The 16,175-nt window shown below is 45.7% G+C and overlaps 1 protein-coding gene across 2 annotated transcripts in view; it reads right to left on the reverse strand.

Moving 5' to 3' along the window:
* Positions 1 to 8,061: 8,061 nt before the first annotated feature.
* The window catches only part of ENO1 (enolase 1, (alpha)), a 10,786-nt gene continuing 2,672 nt past the window's right edge, over positions 8,062 to 16,175 (reverse strand). The window contains exons 3-11 of one of the 2 annotated variants that reach the window (XM_009325184.1): positions 14,079 to 14,137; positions 13,113 to 13,182; positions 12,784 to 12,917; positions 12,394 to 12,616; positions 10,532 to 10,729; positions 10,083 to 10,284; positions 9,586 to 9,694; positions 9,073 to 9,131; positions 8,062 to 8,538 (exon numbers count right to left, since the gene is read on the reverse strand). In XM_009325184.1, coding sequence (XP_009323459.1) covers positions 8,469 to 8,538; positions 9,073 to 9,131; positions 9,586 to 9,694; positions 10,083 to 10,284; positions 10,532 to 10,729; positions 12,394 to 12,616; positions 12,784 to 12,917; positions 13,113 to 13,182; positions 14,079 to 14,137 — 1,124 coding nt within the window. In that variant the 3' untranslated portion in view covers positions 8,062 to 8,468. Of the gene's footprint in view, positions 8,539 to 9,072; positions 9,132 to 9,585; positions 9,695 to 10,082; positions 10,285 to 10,531; positions 10,730 to 12,393; positions 12,617 to 12,783; positions 12,918 to 13,112; positions 13,183 to 14,078; positions 14,138 to 14,427; positions 14,487 to 16,175 lie in introns of both variants that reach the window. The other variant, XM_009325185.1, reaches the window with a different exon arrangement.

Below are 16,175 nucleotides of genomic sequence, written 5' to 3' on the forward strand. Positions count from 1 at the left end.
TTGATTTTGCATGTACTCACAGTAATGCAAATGAGACATGGTTGGCATTAGGCTTCTGATGCAAAGATCCCCAAGCCCAACCTATACTAATATTCACCCACCAGCTGGTGCCTCTGGAGCACTGGCAAGGCTGGGACTTCGGCAGGGCATTTTCTAGGCAGGACTCCATTCTGCACAGCCACATAGCAACACTTCAGACACCTAAAAACTACAAGGACTCTGGTCACAGTGAGAAGGAAGCAAAAAGGCAGCACAAACGTTTGTTCTCCCCTGCAAAATCCCACCCCTCTTTCCTTCTTGGTGTAAACAGCGTTTGGGAAGAAAGTAGCCTCAGATTCAGCGCATTTGCATAGCTTTGGGGTTGTCTGTTTGGGACAGCAGTTAAGTGAAACCAATTTAATCCAGCCAGTTTTCTGTCCTTGAAATCTATGAATGCTGATCACCTAGGCCGCTACTGGAAGTCTCTGATCAGAAGCAGTCTGACATTTACTGGGGCGGTTTGATGAACATTCATCCAGTCACTCTAAATAAGCAACAGAGGCAGGTCATCATAAGCCACCAAACCTGAGATCTACACGCTTTGCTGAAGAGCTTTCAAAAGCAGATTGAAAACTCTCAGTGGAGGCATTTTCCCCAGGCCCTCTCCCAAAGTCATCCTCGCCCCACACCTTCTCGCCCTCCCCCACGCCTGGTAGCAGGGGCTGAGCTGCTCTGCTCTCTGCAGGGATTTCACTGCTGGGACTTAGACTGAAAAGCATCTTAACTTGTATTTTGGTCTTAATACCTGCATAGGTAGTTGAATTAACAGAATCAGTCCTCTTGTTTTGCAGCACTGGATGCTGTTTAATGCAATATATATTCTTCAAGACCCTTCTGCATAATTTCAGGGAGCGAGAACAAGCACTTAAAATGAGACATGGATAAAGCCCACAGCAACCAACTGAGGCATATTGGCATCTTGATGTATGAAGCTCTGTGTCCTTTGCTTTGACTAATGCACCTGCTATAGGACATTGGTGCCTTCATGACTGACGCTGTTTGCAAGCATTTGGTAAGCAAGAGTCAGCTGGTGGCTTTGGATAACCTCTCAGACTAAAACACCTCTTAAGACGCTTGCTGTTAAACAGAGACTCAACAATAAGAGTAAGTGGGTTTTGAGCAGCGAGGGGTTCAGGCAACCCATGTGCTGCAAGTTAAATGCACACAAAAATCAAAGTTTCTGTTTCCCTGTCCACACACAAGTTGTGTTGGGTCACCCTGAAACCGAGACACTCAGCAATGTGGAACATTAGCAAAGAAAACATTTTGTCTGGCAGAAAGCCTTTGGTTTCCTTGTTAGTTTGTGTTAAAAGCTTTAAGTTTTCAAAAGAAACATCCCTTCAAAACAAACTATGTTAGTGAAAGTGTTTTGTTCTCGAAACGCTAAAACAAAACACACCAGCATGCAAATAATATTTTGAGCTCAAATCAGTTTGCCAAGTTTGTAAGCAGTTCCAGGTGGGCAGAAGTGATCTTTGCCATTCATCACTGCTAGCAGGAGTTTTCATCTCTCTGAAGTGAAGCATCTGGCAGAGAAGGAGCCACTGCTTCTGAAAAAAACCCTTCTGAACAGCACAGGATGATGCTTGCTTGGGACAGTTCTGGTCCTTGCAAAGAAACCAGGGAAGAGCACTTATTCTGCTTTTGAAACGCACCAATCCAGGTGCTTTCCCAGCTCATTTTCAGAGGGAACGCTACACCCCCCTGTGCATCACAGAACTGCCTCATTCTCAAGTTCCTTTTTAGACAACCGGGTTAACCTCATACACCTTGTTATACCGGTAAAATTGCTGGTAGCCAACAGCCAGCATCAGCGACAGGAGATGCTGAACTTAGCTGGTTTGCAAGCACAGCCAAGGAGAAGGAGCCTCAGCCCCATTAGAAGCACGAGGTGATGGCCCGGGGATGCTCAGCGCTGGTCACGGTGCCTCCACTGCAGACACCATTGTCAGCAAGGTGCCATTTTGCCTGGGCTTCGTCCAAGGTTTTTATTTTGCAGAACTACTTTGTATTTCTTTTCTCTCCTGTAACTCAAGCCTGTAACTGCCACCCTGGATGATTAAACAGATGTGTTTCTAGACAGAGCGAAGCCTGTGCATTGTATTATAGACACGAGATTGCACCACACACAAACTTCAAGTGTGGCACAAGGAGGTGATCTGGACCTTGTGATTATTTTCTTCCTTATAGTTTATTTTGTTTGCATACCTGTCATTTTTATCATCTGGGTTCCTCGCTCAACCCTTTCTTCCTCCCTGCCTCAGTTCTCTTCCTTGGGTGCCCCCCCACCCCTTCCTTTTTTACCTTCAGCTTTTCTTAGCAGAATTGAGCGCTGCAGCTGGTGTGGCTTTATTTCTTCTTCTTACCCTCCTCCACACCCTGCACTTCTAGTCTCTGCGACTGTATCTATCGATGGCACACAAAGTACATGCAAAGCACGTCAGATCTGATGGCACTTCAGTCCCTCCCGGGGACCGAAGGAGGGAACACAAATGGGTATCTCTCTCAGCGTAGAAATGTCCAAACCGGGACAGCTTGGGCACCGTCACGGTGACCCCAGCAGTCAGATGCAGGGAGAGGCTATGTTCCCATGTGCTCAGAGAGGAGCAGGGTTCTTGCATTTTGTTCTCACACCCACCCACAGCTCACACCTACAAGGAAATCATTTCACCCAGCAATACAAAGAGAACAGTAATAAAAGCTTTCCAAGGGAGTGGTGGGACTAAGCTGGTGCCTGGCACGGTTCTTTAAATCCTGCTGTGAAAGGGAGCATGAGGCCATAGCCTGAGACACTGCTGCAGGGCAGGCAGGGCTGGCTGGCTGCCCAGCAGACATCCTCTCTCCCTGCATCCACCATCCACCCTTGTGTCTGCTTGCAGCCTACACAGCAGCAGGAAAGCCCAACATCCTCCTTCCAGTGGGGAAAACACAGCAGCTGCGCTCCCTTCATCTGCTCTTACTGGTCCTTTGCGCTGTTGTGGGGCTTTTCCCCTCAGCCGCCGGCTGACAAGCCCCCAGCAGCTTGCGAGACTGTTTACACAAGTCTTTATGTCTGTGAATGAGCGAGTGGGTGTTGACGGAGCACTGCAGTCAATGAATTTCCTTCAAAGAAAAATGGCTCACTCCCACAGCTTCTGCCTCTCCAGAGACAGGGAAACGTGGCATGGCTTGCCGAGGTCCCTTCCTGGGGACATCAGAGGGCACAGCAGCCCAGGGCAAGTAGCGCATGCCACAGGCTCCCCCAGGATGATCACGCTGGCTGCACACAATGAGGCAGTGGCTTTTTTGTGCCCGGGATAAGCGAGCAGGAGGGAGAAAAGCATTGGGTGTAAAATTGTTCTTACCCACGTTAGAGGCAGTAAAATCTCCTACCTGGCAAGTCTCAAGACTTCACTGAGCTGAGCAGTTCCTGCAAGGAACAGGGTCGATCCACTGTTCAACTGCAGTTTTGTTTCTTTTTAAAATCAATGATCTAAGAAAAAAAATATTATTTTTAACATTCTAACACAAAAATCAGGGAAGAAAGGTGAACAGGATGCAACATGGACACTGAGCAATCCAGACCATCACCCCAGCCAGCATCGCGTTATGGACGCATGTGAAGTCAGGTCTCAGTGCTCAAGGGACAGAGCTGTCCTCACCGGGGTGGGGGGGGGGGTGATCTGACTGTAAGCTTCCGACAGTACCAAACTGAACTAGGAAGGTCGCAGCACCGCTATGTTGGACACCGTTGCTGCTGCTGGAAGATTGGGGCCAGTTTTGATGCCCACGATACTAGAAAATGAGTGAGCAGGCTCTATGCGTGGTTCAAAATATCCAAAGGATTTGAAAACGTGCCTTGCACTGCCAGCTTCGGTTTCTGAGAGTGAAGCTTATGAATGATGTGCTTACTCCCTACCAGGGGCTAATGTCTAGCAAGAACGCCAAGTGTTGAATCATTTGGTTTCTCGTTGATTATAGAGGGATGGCAACATTCCTTTCTGTCCAGAACAAACTCTTTCAGGCAGGGCCTGTACGAGACCTAGAAGCCAAGATAGTAGGAAATTAATACCAAGAGCAGGCTGGGCTACAAAGCAGAAAAGCTACCTCTACAAACCTAGAATTAGAGCCAGTGGGTAATGGGAGATCTTTCCCACTCCAGTCCTTTGCATCACTCCGTTATACATCCTGTTACCTGAATAGCTCCCGAAAGTGCCACCTGCCTCTCCTCTCTGCTCATCAGTCATCTCTTCTGCCTGCCTCTTACTTCAGATCCGCTTTTAAGGCTGCCTGCTATTCTCAGAATAGCCTCCCAGTTCGTGTTTGCTAAGCTGATGCTTCCTTCTGCTCCAGAGAGTGCCATCCCTGCAAATTATTACAGTAATAAAGACGCTGGCTGTGCTACATTTGCACTCTGTTATAAAGCACAGCCTTTTGAGTCGGAGCTCCATGGGGACCGTACAGAAAGGTGAGGAGCTATGCGGCAGGATTCAAGCCCTGATTAAGGAGCAGACACATCTCTCCCCTCTCGCAGTGCAGGTTTAGGTCTTGATTTTTAGCAATCAAATCTGTTCCCTATTCACTTATTCCCCTCACTCCAAACACACAGAGTTACCAATCATTCACTTCTTTAATACACTTTAAATTCTTAACTACAAACCACAGTCCCACATTTCAGCACTTACCCATTCTGGTCTCTTTTCTTTCTTCACAAGTAACTCCGTTCAATGCTCTGGCCTCATTAGGTAGAGCCTGAATCCTCTGCAGCTGGAAGCACCTTGCTGATCCGGCCCAAATACTCCGAGATTTAACATAAAAGCCTTACACAGCTCCAGTTTGCTGGGACAGCCGAGCACAGCCTCCGACACTGTGGCATTGACTTCCTGGTGTAGGAAGGAGCATACAGTTCAACAGCATCTGACTCTAGCTTTTGACTTCACAGCCCAAGCCATGTCCTTCTAACCCTGCCATTTTGCATGCGGTTTCCCGATTATTTTAAAGACACGACACATCCGGTAATTGTACCTGTAACAGTTCTCCACCTTGCACTGACAAGGTGTCAACAACAATGAATTAATACCTGGGCTTCATTTGCAGTGGTGTTAACCAGCAGAAGTAGAAGGCTCTTTTGTCAGAGCTGGGACCAAACTATTCATCTGAACAGGATTCCAGCTCAGTGCACTAGCTTGCTTTTTCCCCCAGGTTTATGTAGCTGCACACAAGTACAACAGCCCAGGTGCCAGCCACTACTCATGTCAGTCATTTCATCACCGCTGCGCTGCCATTGAGGGCTTTGTCGATTTATGGCAGCCCGTGACCTGATTTCTCAGCTCTTTTTGCTTTCTGACGCTTATCAAAAGAAAGTCACCAGGTGGAAATACAGAGGCCCAGGTAAGGTGGGTTGAGAATTTGGACATCGCTTTCTGAAGTACCAGGGGAGAAACAGCCATACCATTGCTTCCTAACATGGTTCTGCTAAAAAGCTTTCTAAACCATTTTGCATATATTACAAGCTTGCCTCTTTGACAGAAGAAAAATCCCTTGATAGGATTTGTGTGTAATTAGCTGGTTTATTCATTTAACAGGTCTAATTCAGAGATCAGCTATGTGTGAAAAGTGCACCAGGTTTTAAATCTGCACGGAGTGCAACCAGCTTAGACCAACGCCTTATAAAAGGACAAGTATGTGCAAGAGGAGGCATTTACCATGTGCTGAGCTTGGGCTGGTAAATTTGGTATTTATAGCAAAGCTCTTCTTAAGAAGGGCTTGACAGAGGAGATAAGTCTCACAAGGAGAAACAGTTGCCAACTGCCCAACAAGGGGATGTTTTCATTGCACCGGTTATTGTCTTTGCAGGGAGGTTTGTTTCAGTAGCCGCCTGCATTTGCTTTCAGGCTCTGTCTGCTGAACTGGCTGTAGGGTCTGGGTCTGAATTCACCGTACTCCCGCTGGACGTTGGTCCATGCTCATTGCAACACTGCAAAACACAGACCTGGATCCAAACATGCCCACATGACAGAGGTCAGCGTTCTTCCTACTTCCAGTGCGAGTGAGCTAACAGGACTGCGGGCCACATTCCCTCAAGAGACCAGCTTTAGCCTTTTGCGCAGGGACTGCTCACACCAGAGGACACTGCACTGCACAAGAGCCATTATTTTCCTCCCTCCCTGGTTTCAGTTAAAGTGAGGATGCCAAAAACTCCTCCTTTCCCTTGTGAGGGGTGTTCAGCATTCTTGGTGTTGCAGCTTCTCCAGTCTTTGTACAAGACAAGGCATTTTGGAAATGCCAACAACAGATGAGTATTTCTAGTTAAAAAACATTGATCGATAGACACTGTAGAGGCCAGGCTTTCCCAACAACAGTCCCCTGTGTGCTACATCCTTTCACAGCTATTACTCACACTAGTACGAGGCAGACCTAACATCTCCCAGCAACTCTCAAACAAACCTCTCCACTCTGGCTTCACTCCTCACAGGGCAGGCTCATATCCCTCATCCTGATGGCAGAGCACTGTTGTGCGGGTTTGTTTTAGGATATAACACACCATTCCTACGCCTCAGCATTTCATAGCTCTGTACTTCCTAACAGCAGCTTTTGAAATAAAGCCTGCATTGTTTTTTTCCAAACTAGAACTGAAGATGTTCTTTAAGTTCCAGGGTTTAAGGTAAATGATGACATGTACCCTGCAGCATTACTGGCTTTAAATGTGCTGTTTCCACCTTACTGATTTAAGACCGTAAGAGAGAAAATTGACTTCCACCACCACAAGGCAACACATTGCAACACATGCAATGCCCACAGCGGGGCACTGTTGTGCTCCTCACAGATAATAAACATTTCCAGCCACAGGTAATTTAGTTTCCTGGAATGGAAAGACTAGTAGAACAGTCATTGAAGTGAATCACAAATTAATCTTTTCCTTACAAATCTGCCATTATGGAAAAAAAACATAAGCAGCAAGAACTGGCTTAAACAACCCCTCCCTCAATTGTGCAATACTTTGCTTTTTCCTGCCTGGTAAGGGACTAACACTCCAACTCTGCTCCCCACTCCCTGCTTCTGAAGACGCTGCTCTGACAACGACTACACGGAGCAATAGCACCGCAATGGTGACAGAGCCGCTGAACAACCTCTTGCCCAACCCCAGGACAAGGGAGTTCTTCCTCCTCATCTCACAAGAACATAAGCACTGACTGCAAATGAGGCCTATGCTTTGCAATCTCTCTCACTGCCTTCCCTTCCCAGCCAAGCCAGCAGAGCTGCAACCTGAACAAAACAAAGGGCTCTAGAAATGTAAGTATTTGCTCATGAGCCTTTTGTTTATGGCCATCTGCTCTCTCACAGCTGGAAACGCCCTGAAGTCTTCTCTTCCCCCATGTGAAATATGGTACCTAGATACAAACAGGGTAAAAATTAGAGTGCAGTATCAGATCAGCTTCCAATTACACCCTACATTAGAGTGCTATTAACAAAGCACAAGGGTTCAGAACAGTGCTGTTCCACAACTGGCATCCTGTTAAGCTACCTCTTCCCATAGTAAGAGAGCAAGATGGAGGTTACAAATTCACTTCCAGCATGGTTAACATTGTGCCAACCTCTTGGTAAAAGCCAAAGCTATCACAATTTTTTCAGCAACACTGTGACAAGGCCGACAAGCAGACATCTGCAACAGTCCATGATGAAGGTTAACCATAGCACTCATTGTCAGGGTACACCTCATCTTTGATAAATGAAGGAAGACCTTTCAGCTTTTTCCCTTCCCTTGCAGGATCACAATCGATCTAGGGGTTAGAAACCTATTCTTAGTCCTGCTTCCAAATGACCAAACATATTCTTCAAGGCCACCCTCTTGATAGCAGGCACACACATTCAGCTAATTCTTTGTCTATTTGTCACAAAGCAACTGAAATCCACCCCATGGCCACAGTGACAGCAGTCCAACCCTTGCTCCCTGCAGAACAGCTTTAAAACAGGGTATGATCATGCAGAGGTAGGTACCCCTGCTCCTCAGTCTCCCCCAAAGTAACTCAAAGCCACACTTTGTTGGGTTGTTTGATGCTTTTGTTTATCACATGTAAAAACACTACTATTTCTGTTTGCAGCTACCTTTTGCTGCACTGCAAGTCACACAGCTCCACACATTGAAGACCAGACAGGCAGAGAAAGGAATTAAACTGTTTATGCCCGAGTCACAAGGTCGTGATCCCAGAGGGTGTTTAATACACAGAACCCCCCCCCACAGGGACTGTTCTACAAAAGCAGCAGAGCGTTACAAGTAACTGATCAGCGTTGGTGAAAACACGAGGTGAAGGAATCGTCTAGGGGGGAAGAGGACCTGCAAACTCGTCTTTCTCCTTCAGCTGCCCTTATCTCTCTAGTACAGGTAATTGTGATCTAAAGTAGATGTCTAGTGCCTTAAACCAGAACAGGGGTTGACTGATCCACATAGCTTAGTTGACACGAGGGTTCCTGAAGTTTCTTCCAGCAAAACGGGCCTTGCTGCCAAGCTCCTCTTCAATTCTGATGGAAAGGAAAGAGTGCGGGGTGTGAGCAGACAGTGTAGAGCTCCTGCATTACCACAGCTGCGGGCCTTGTACTACATCACCTCATCTACCCAGTACTGAAGATACCACCAGAGTCACAAGCCAGTTCCCACCAAGCAGCTTCCATTATATGCATGTTCAACTGCGCTGGTCAGCATCACCCATCTTACCTAACTTCGCCCAAACATTTTAAATGCTTGCCCAAGGGAACTGCATCATGCAGACAGAAAGACAGCGTCTCATATCTAGTATCACAGGATGCTTCGTATGATGTTCCCCTTTAGCATGTCTGTTACAGGCATTACCCATCCAACTCATCATTCAGCCTACAGCCAGCTCTGCAAGCGCAGCACCAGCCCAAAAGCACCTCTGCCAGTGCTGTCAGTTTAAGGCCTTAAGCTGCAGAGTGTTTCTGAGATGCAGAAGACCAACATGTGCCCCAAATGCATTAGTGGAGCATCCATTCTATGTCAGGCTTAACCCTCAACCCTCCCTGCCCCGAAAGCCTCACCTCAGCAGCTGGTTGTACTTGGCTAGACGCTCAGATCGGCAAGGGGCACCAGTTTTGATCTGAAAGGGAAATCAGAAAGTTAGTGAAGAACTATAGCAGAAATAAGGCCACAGATGCCAACACAAAACTATTCTATTCTGTTCAGAGTAATAAGCATAATCACAAGCTTTATTTCAGCATCGGGCTCTAAATATCTGTATACTCAAACAGGAAAGGGCTTGGGAGTAATAAAGATTGTTCATTTGCTAACAGCTTCAGTATCAGGAAATCCCGATACACCCACTGGAGTTGACTAAGATTTTTTTTTTTTAAATTGGTGATTAACAGCGAGTTTACACAAGATAATATGTTCCCTCATCACACTCCCATAAGGCAAATCAGCTTCCTGTATATAGAAGCAGCAAGTCTGCATGCCTTAAGTCAGAGCAGACCCCATCTGCTGTGCAGCATGGCTTCATCACCATATTATCTCATCAAGCAAAAAGGCAAGCTACAGCAGCTACAGATACCAACCTGACCAGTGCAGAGACCAACTACCAGATCAGCAATGAAGGTATCTTCTGTTTCTCCAGAGCGATGACTCACCATCACACCCCAGCCATTGGACTGAGCAAGCTTGCAGCTAGAAGAGATAAACAGATGAGGCCTCACACCACGCCTATTTGCTTAGCAGCCTTTGCTCTAGTGATGATGTCAAGTGGCAGGCCTTCCTTGCTTTGGCAAGACAGAACTGCCCTTTGGTACATGTTAGGGTTAGATCATATGACAAGGCAGTGATAAAGAGCTGCTTTTACACATGCTTAGACCCAGTGAAGTTGTTTGATGTGCCTATATGACTTCAAGACCATAAAGGTACAGGTTTACCTGCCAATATCCTCTATTAGTTAACAATTGTTCTCCCTTCACAGATGCCCAATCAACACATTTCTATTCCACTAGCTCTGGTCTATATGTTCATCTCCCTCAATTAGAAATCCCCCTCCTGGCATGGCCAAGAGGAGAGAACTTACGCTTGCAGGGACTCTGTCACAGAGCCAATCTGGTTGACCTTAAGAAGGAGGCAGTTGCAGGATTTCTCCTCCACAGCCTTGGCAATACGCTTTGGATTGGTCACAGTCAGATCATCACCAACCACCTGGATGCCAACACTGCCAGTGAACTTCTTCCAGGCAGCCCAGTCATCCTGGTCAAACGGGTCTTCAATGGACACCACTGTAGAGGGATACAAGGAGCTTTAAGACACCACCACCCTGAAAGGTCTTGTTTGAAAGCAGTGGTACCAAAGCACTGCAGCCAAGCACTACCCACCTCAAAGAACATTCCCAAGACCCCTAAAAGGCTAGCTGTTTGTTCTGCTCTTGATCCCTCTTATAAGGGAGGCTGCCACCCTAACTCTTTACTTCAGCAATCAACCTCTATTCACCACTACTACCGTGCTTCTTGTTGACGAACAACTTACAGGGGTAGTTCTTGACAAAGCCCTTGTACAGGTCAGCCAGCTGGTCAGGAGAAATGTATCTGCTGGGATCATCAGGGGATTTGAAGTCCAGGTCATACTTTCCATCACGGTAGAATTCTGAGGCAGCCACATCCATGCCAATGACAACCTTCTCAGAGTAGCCAGCCTTGCTGATAGCAGTCTTCAGCAACTCCAGAGCTGAAACATGGTAAGGTATTTCCGAGTTCCCAAAAATCACCTTAACTCAGAGCTATTCATTTACCAACAACAGTACGTTCGCTTGGCAAAGAATCTCCACTACCCCTACAGAAAGCCCAAAGGCCACATAGAAGAGGTTCTTAAACTCTCCCACTTCTGAACTGACTGGAACAAGATATTACTTTAATACTACTTTTAGCTTGCAATACCCTTGAGACACCATTATGGGATTCATAATCTCTTCAGGCAGGACTACATGTCAGCCCAGAAAGCTTAATACTAGATGATACTACATCCTCTTTCAGCTTTATGCATGTGGGCAGGAAGTAGTAACTGCACTTTAATCCCTTTTAACTCCAGATCAGGTTTGGATTATCCAAACCCTAACAGGCAATGTGATACACAGCCTGCCTCAGCACAGGGCATCCTCTCTTTGCATCTACCTGTTCTCCACTTGCACAACTTATATGCAGAAGAGGGAACAGAACTACTTAGTAGGAGTCCCTGGATACTACCCACTATGCTACCCTGTTTGGCAGAGTCCAAGCAAGGAAATTCAATACGGTCACGACCAGTAAGACTCTCCCACTCACCCCTGACTCAAAGCCAAGCAGCTGGGTCAGACAGGCTATTTACAGTAGGACACTTAGGTCAAGTGTTTTTGTTTGGGATTTTTTTTTTGTGGGTGTGTGTGTTTGTGGTTTGTTTGGTGGAGTTTTTTTGTTGGGTTTTTTTGTTGTTGTTTTGGTTTTGTTTGTTTGTTTTTCTCTTCAACATGTTCACGTAATACAAACTGCAAAAGCAGCTGCTGTCAGCAACACAAATTCCTTGGGCTGTAATGGTCATTCAAGGTCATCTTCACTGATGTCTGCTAGGGTACAGACCTAGCAAGAGCTGCATGTGACTGTGGGATTCAGAAACACCCTGATTTCTGGTGCTGGCTCAGTATCTTCAGTGTCAGAAAAGGCAATGCAGTTCAGAGGCCACCTTCATCAGTAATATAACTAACAGCTTTAAAGTAACAAATAACTTAAGAGTTCTAGTATTCTACTGGCTTATTAGCAGTCCCATTTCTGCAAAAAAGGCAAGAAAAACAGCTCTTCTGGTACAGTTTTTGTAGGAACAGGTATTTCACTTCGCACAAGACAAACTGCCTCCCTCCCCCACAGGCTTCTGAACAGAACTGTTTGGCTGTGGAAGCAGCAAGTGCCTCAACTTCCCAGGCAAGCCTTCATACACTCCCACACATAACCGAGCACAGTCCAAACTGTTTTCCTCCTTTGTCAGCAGAAAAACAATTCCACTAAACTTTGACTGCTGACTTCTGGGAAACTTGCAATGCATGCAGACATTCCCACACCACTTTTCAACTGGAAGGTGGTAAGATTCCCTTAAGCTGCTACAGGAATGAAACAGTAATGAGGCATTGAAGTCAAAGCTGTCCTGTCAAGCTGCATAAACTGATGCCCAAGGGAATAGTTCTGTGGTTCTATACTGGACCACACCAGTATAGCATCTTAAAGTCTGTCAGGATAGAAGCAGAGCAAAGAAACAGCAGCAAGTCCTACAACCTACTGATCCTGCTTTCCATTCATACTGGACAGGCATGGCCTTCATTCTCTGGCTATCAGTTATGCCTCCTCCCACACTTAGCTCATTCTTACCTTCTTTATTTTCCAGTATGTTGGGGGCAAAGCCACCCTCATCACCCACGTTGGTTGCATCCTTGCCATACTTCTCCTTGATTACATTCTTGAGATTGTGATAGACCTCTGCACCAATGCGCATTGCCTCCTTGAAACTGTCAGCACCCACAGGGAGGATCATGAACTCCTGCATAGCCAGCTTATTGCCAGCATGGGAGCCACCATTGATCACATTGAAAGCCTTGGAGTAACCAAAAAGCAAAGTCAAGTTAGAATGCTTCAGGGTAAATTGATAACAGCATTTATGTTAAGACTCTTCATTCTCTAGAAAACTTGATCCAAGACCACAAGCTATCATGAAGCACCTGATTGGATCAAGTCCTTAGCTAGCCCTATCGAGATACTTACAGGAACTGGAAGAATGACTTCTGCGTTTCCAGCAAGGTCAGCAATGTGACGGTACAAGGGGACACCCTTCTCAGCAGCACCAGCTTTGCATACAGCCAGAGATACACCCAAGATGGCATTGGCACCAAATTTGGCTGCAATAACAAGAAATTGTTTACAGAAATGTTATATCTTCATAAAGAGATTCAGCAATACCAGCACTGCGGTCTTGGTTATGGACGTGCACAGCATATGCCCTGCACTGCCCATTGTTTCTGATAAGGTCAGCTAGAATTCTATAAACCAATCTTCATCTTTTCATGCCTCACTGCAACACAAAGCCCACTTACATTTGTTCTCCGATCCATCCATTTCCAGCATCAGTTTGTCAATCTTTTCTTGCTCCACAACGTTGACATTCTGCAGAGAGAAGCAAGCAAAGCACTGCTTGACACCAAACATGGCTCTACAAACTCTCATCTACCCACTGCATTTTTATTTCCCTGGCTGGCACCAAGAACTGCTTAAGGGCAACTACCAACAGTCAAAGAGACTAATTCTTGTCATTATCACAGAGCAGCACCTTCTGGTCACTTCCAGCAGACCAAAGCTGACAGATAAGTCAGCCACATCAAAAGCTTGTTCTGTTCTTCACATTCAGAGCTGTAAGGCTGTCAAGTCCCTTGAATTCCTGACATTTACACTGCTATCTGCCTGGCACGGCATAGGAGAAAGCCCCAGTTTAAGCCCCCTGCCCCTTTAGTGCAAGCTCAAAGACGACCAGCTTGCTCACAACATACACCCATTTGTAACTTAGTACATAATGTTTGGAATTGTTGCTAAGAATGTGCAATCACTTTATGCATTACCACTTAGTTTTGCACCATCCTTTCTAGCTAGGGCTTAGTGCCCACAAAGGGCACAGAAATTTCACTCAAGCAGACTTTACTAAGATCCCCTCAGATTCCCTTCCAAACAAGCCAACTTGGATAAAACCCAGTCCCTCCCCATCATTCAGCCACCCTCTTAAGCATAAAGCAGCTTGTGTCAACTGCACACCACTGAAGTTCCCAGGTGTTTAAGTATTTCTGCACACTACAATACTAGGCTGCTAGAGATTGTTTTGATTGTGTTAGATACACAGTCATTAAGTAAAGCAATTACTGTAGGTCAGTTTGTTCACATGCACTCCAATACACAGGCTAACACCCTCCATGTAATACAGCTCCTGTAACCACCTCTAGAGAGACAACCCATCAGGTAGGACACACTGGACTGGCATTAACTGATGTTAGCAGAAGACAGATTGCTCCTACCTTGCTAATCAGTGCAGGTGCAATTGTTTTATTGATGTGCTCAACAGCTTTTGAGACACCTGGAAGGAACAAGCAAATCAGACACTGGTGAACCACACTGGCTATGCAGGCATTAGTAGGTGATTTCAGTAACAATAAAATCTCAAGAATACCACCTCATGCTATTCAATCCCCAATCCAACCTGAGCTTACAGCTAAACCAGAACACTTATAGTGGTCATCTCAATCAAATGGAAGTTGCATGAAGTAAGCATCATCTAGGAATGCCTGCTGCAATGTTAGTTTGCAAGACCATGCACTGGCGAAATTCGTCCAAGTGACAAGGTTGCACTCAAAGCACATCCATTACCTGTGTACACAATGCTGTCGCCAGGAACTCGTTAACATATTTAACTGCTCTGGATACACCTGACAGAAGCGAAATGGACAAGAGAATCAAGGAAGAGATGAAGACTCACAGCCAAAAACAAAGCCAGTCATGCAAGAAAAAGAAAAGGACACAAAGAGGTAAAGAGACCTACAAGTCAGCAAGTGTTTGATACTGAGCAGCAGACTAGAAACAAAAGGGTTCAAAGGGTAGAGGAAACTGTGCCTCAGCCAGCGAGGCTGTATTTGTTCTTTCCACCCAGGTTTCCATACTATTGCAAACACCATTGTGGACCCAAACCTTGAGTGGCTGAATGACAGCATTTAGAAAAGGTTTTAGGATAGGCTACTCCTACCCATTCATAGAATGGATGAGTAAGGGGAAAGAAAAAGGTTTTCCCAGAAGTTAAGCATGCAGCAGCTCAGGCATTTCACTATCTGCTATCATTTTGTAACATTGCTAAAAGCATGACCTTAGCACGTGTTTTACACTTGATACAATGCTGGAGTACGCTGTCTCTGTACCTGGATGCAGGCACAGAAATTGATTGTCTGCTCCTGGCTTTAGACAGGGAATAAAGCATTAACACAGCACGACCCTCTTAGTCTATGTGGACCCACCATTGTGTAAACCAGCAGTTCCAGCATGAACTTGTTTCTTCCCCATAAGCAGAGACCATCATTAGCCAGCTACCAATATTAGCCTGAGGAATATTGTCATCCCTGTATAGTGTTTAAAGACTTCCAAAGACCTAAGCTTCAGAACTGGTGAATGCTAATTAAGTGCACCCTGAACCACATTAATTGCCTTTTAAATGGTCTAAGTCAGCTGGTAGGTCTTTTGTAATACGCATCTGCAAACTGCAACTTATCCCATTTGGTGATTATTTTTCTATAACTCATGTTATTCCCCAGCTGACAAAAACCTTCAGCTGTGACAGCCTGTTGTGGAAGCTCAGACTACTGTCTAGTTAAGCACCATGAAGAACTGCCTGTAGGATCAGATTTAACAGGTCTAAGCACACACACATTGAGCACACAGAGGTAAGTACACATTTACTCTTCCCAAGGAAAACTGCCCTAGGTGAACAGCATAAGCTCTTCAGCTCTTTGGGATATTCAGCCATCTAGGAGTTTATTCTGTGTTAAAGTAATAACAACCATGAATGGTCTCAGACAAAGCTCTCCAAGCTCAATTCAATAGTTATCCACTCTAACTGCTCTTTCTTAATAGGCACAAAATATTTCAGCTTCCTTTCACATGACTGGCAGAAAAGTTTTAATACAAGTAATTCTCTCTCCCTGCCAAAAGTTAAGTTGATTGCATATACTTGGAAGGCATCACCAATGCTTTTACAGCAGCAAGCTAAAAGGAGTTCTGACTGTCCAAGCTCTGAGTAGTCATAAGAATTACTATTAGGATGTTTATTGGGCAATGGCATCTTGTATGTGGCTATTCATTTTTCCCCATACTTGTTCCCAAGCTGTCCTGGTTTTGACAGGGATAGAGTTAATTTCCTTCCTGGTAGCTGGTACAGTGCTGTGTTTTGGATTTAGGATGAGAACAAAGTTGATAACACACCGATGTTTTAGTTGTTGCTAGGTAATGCTTACACTAGCCAAGGACTTTTTAGTTTCCCATGCTCTACCAACTGAGCAGGCTGCAGGTGCACAAGAAGGTAGGAGCGGGGCACCGCCAAACTGGCCAAAGGGACATTCCATACCATGGGA

Source organism: Pygoscelis adeliae, unplaced genomic scaffold (genome assembly GCF_000699105.1).
Source record: "Pygoscelis adeliae isolate BGI_AS28 unplaced genomic scaffold, ASM69910v1 Scaffold36, whole genome shotgun sequence".
Lineage (NCBI taxonomy): Eukaryota > Metazoa > Chordata > Aves > Sphenisciformes > Spheniscidae > Pygoscelis > Pygoscelis adeliae.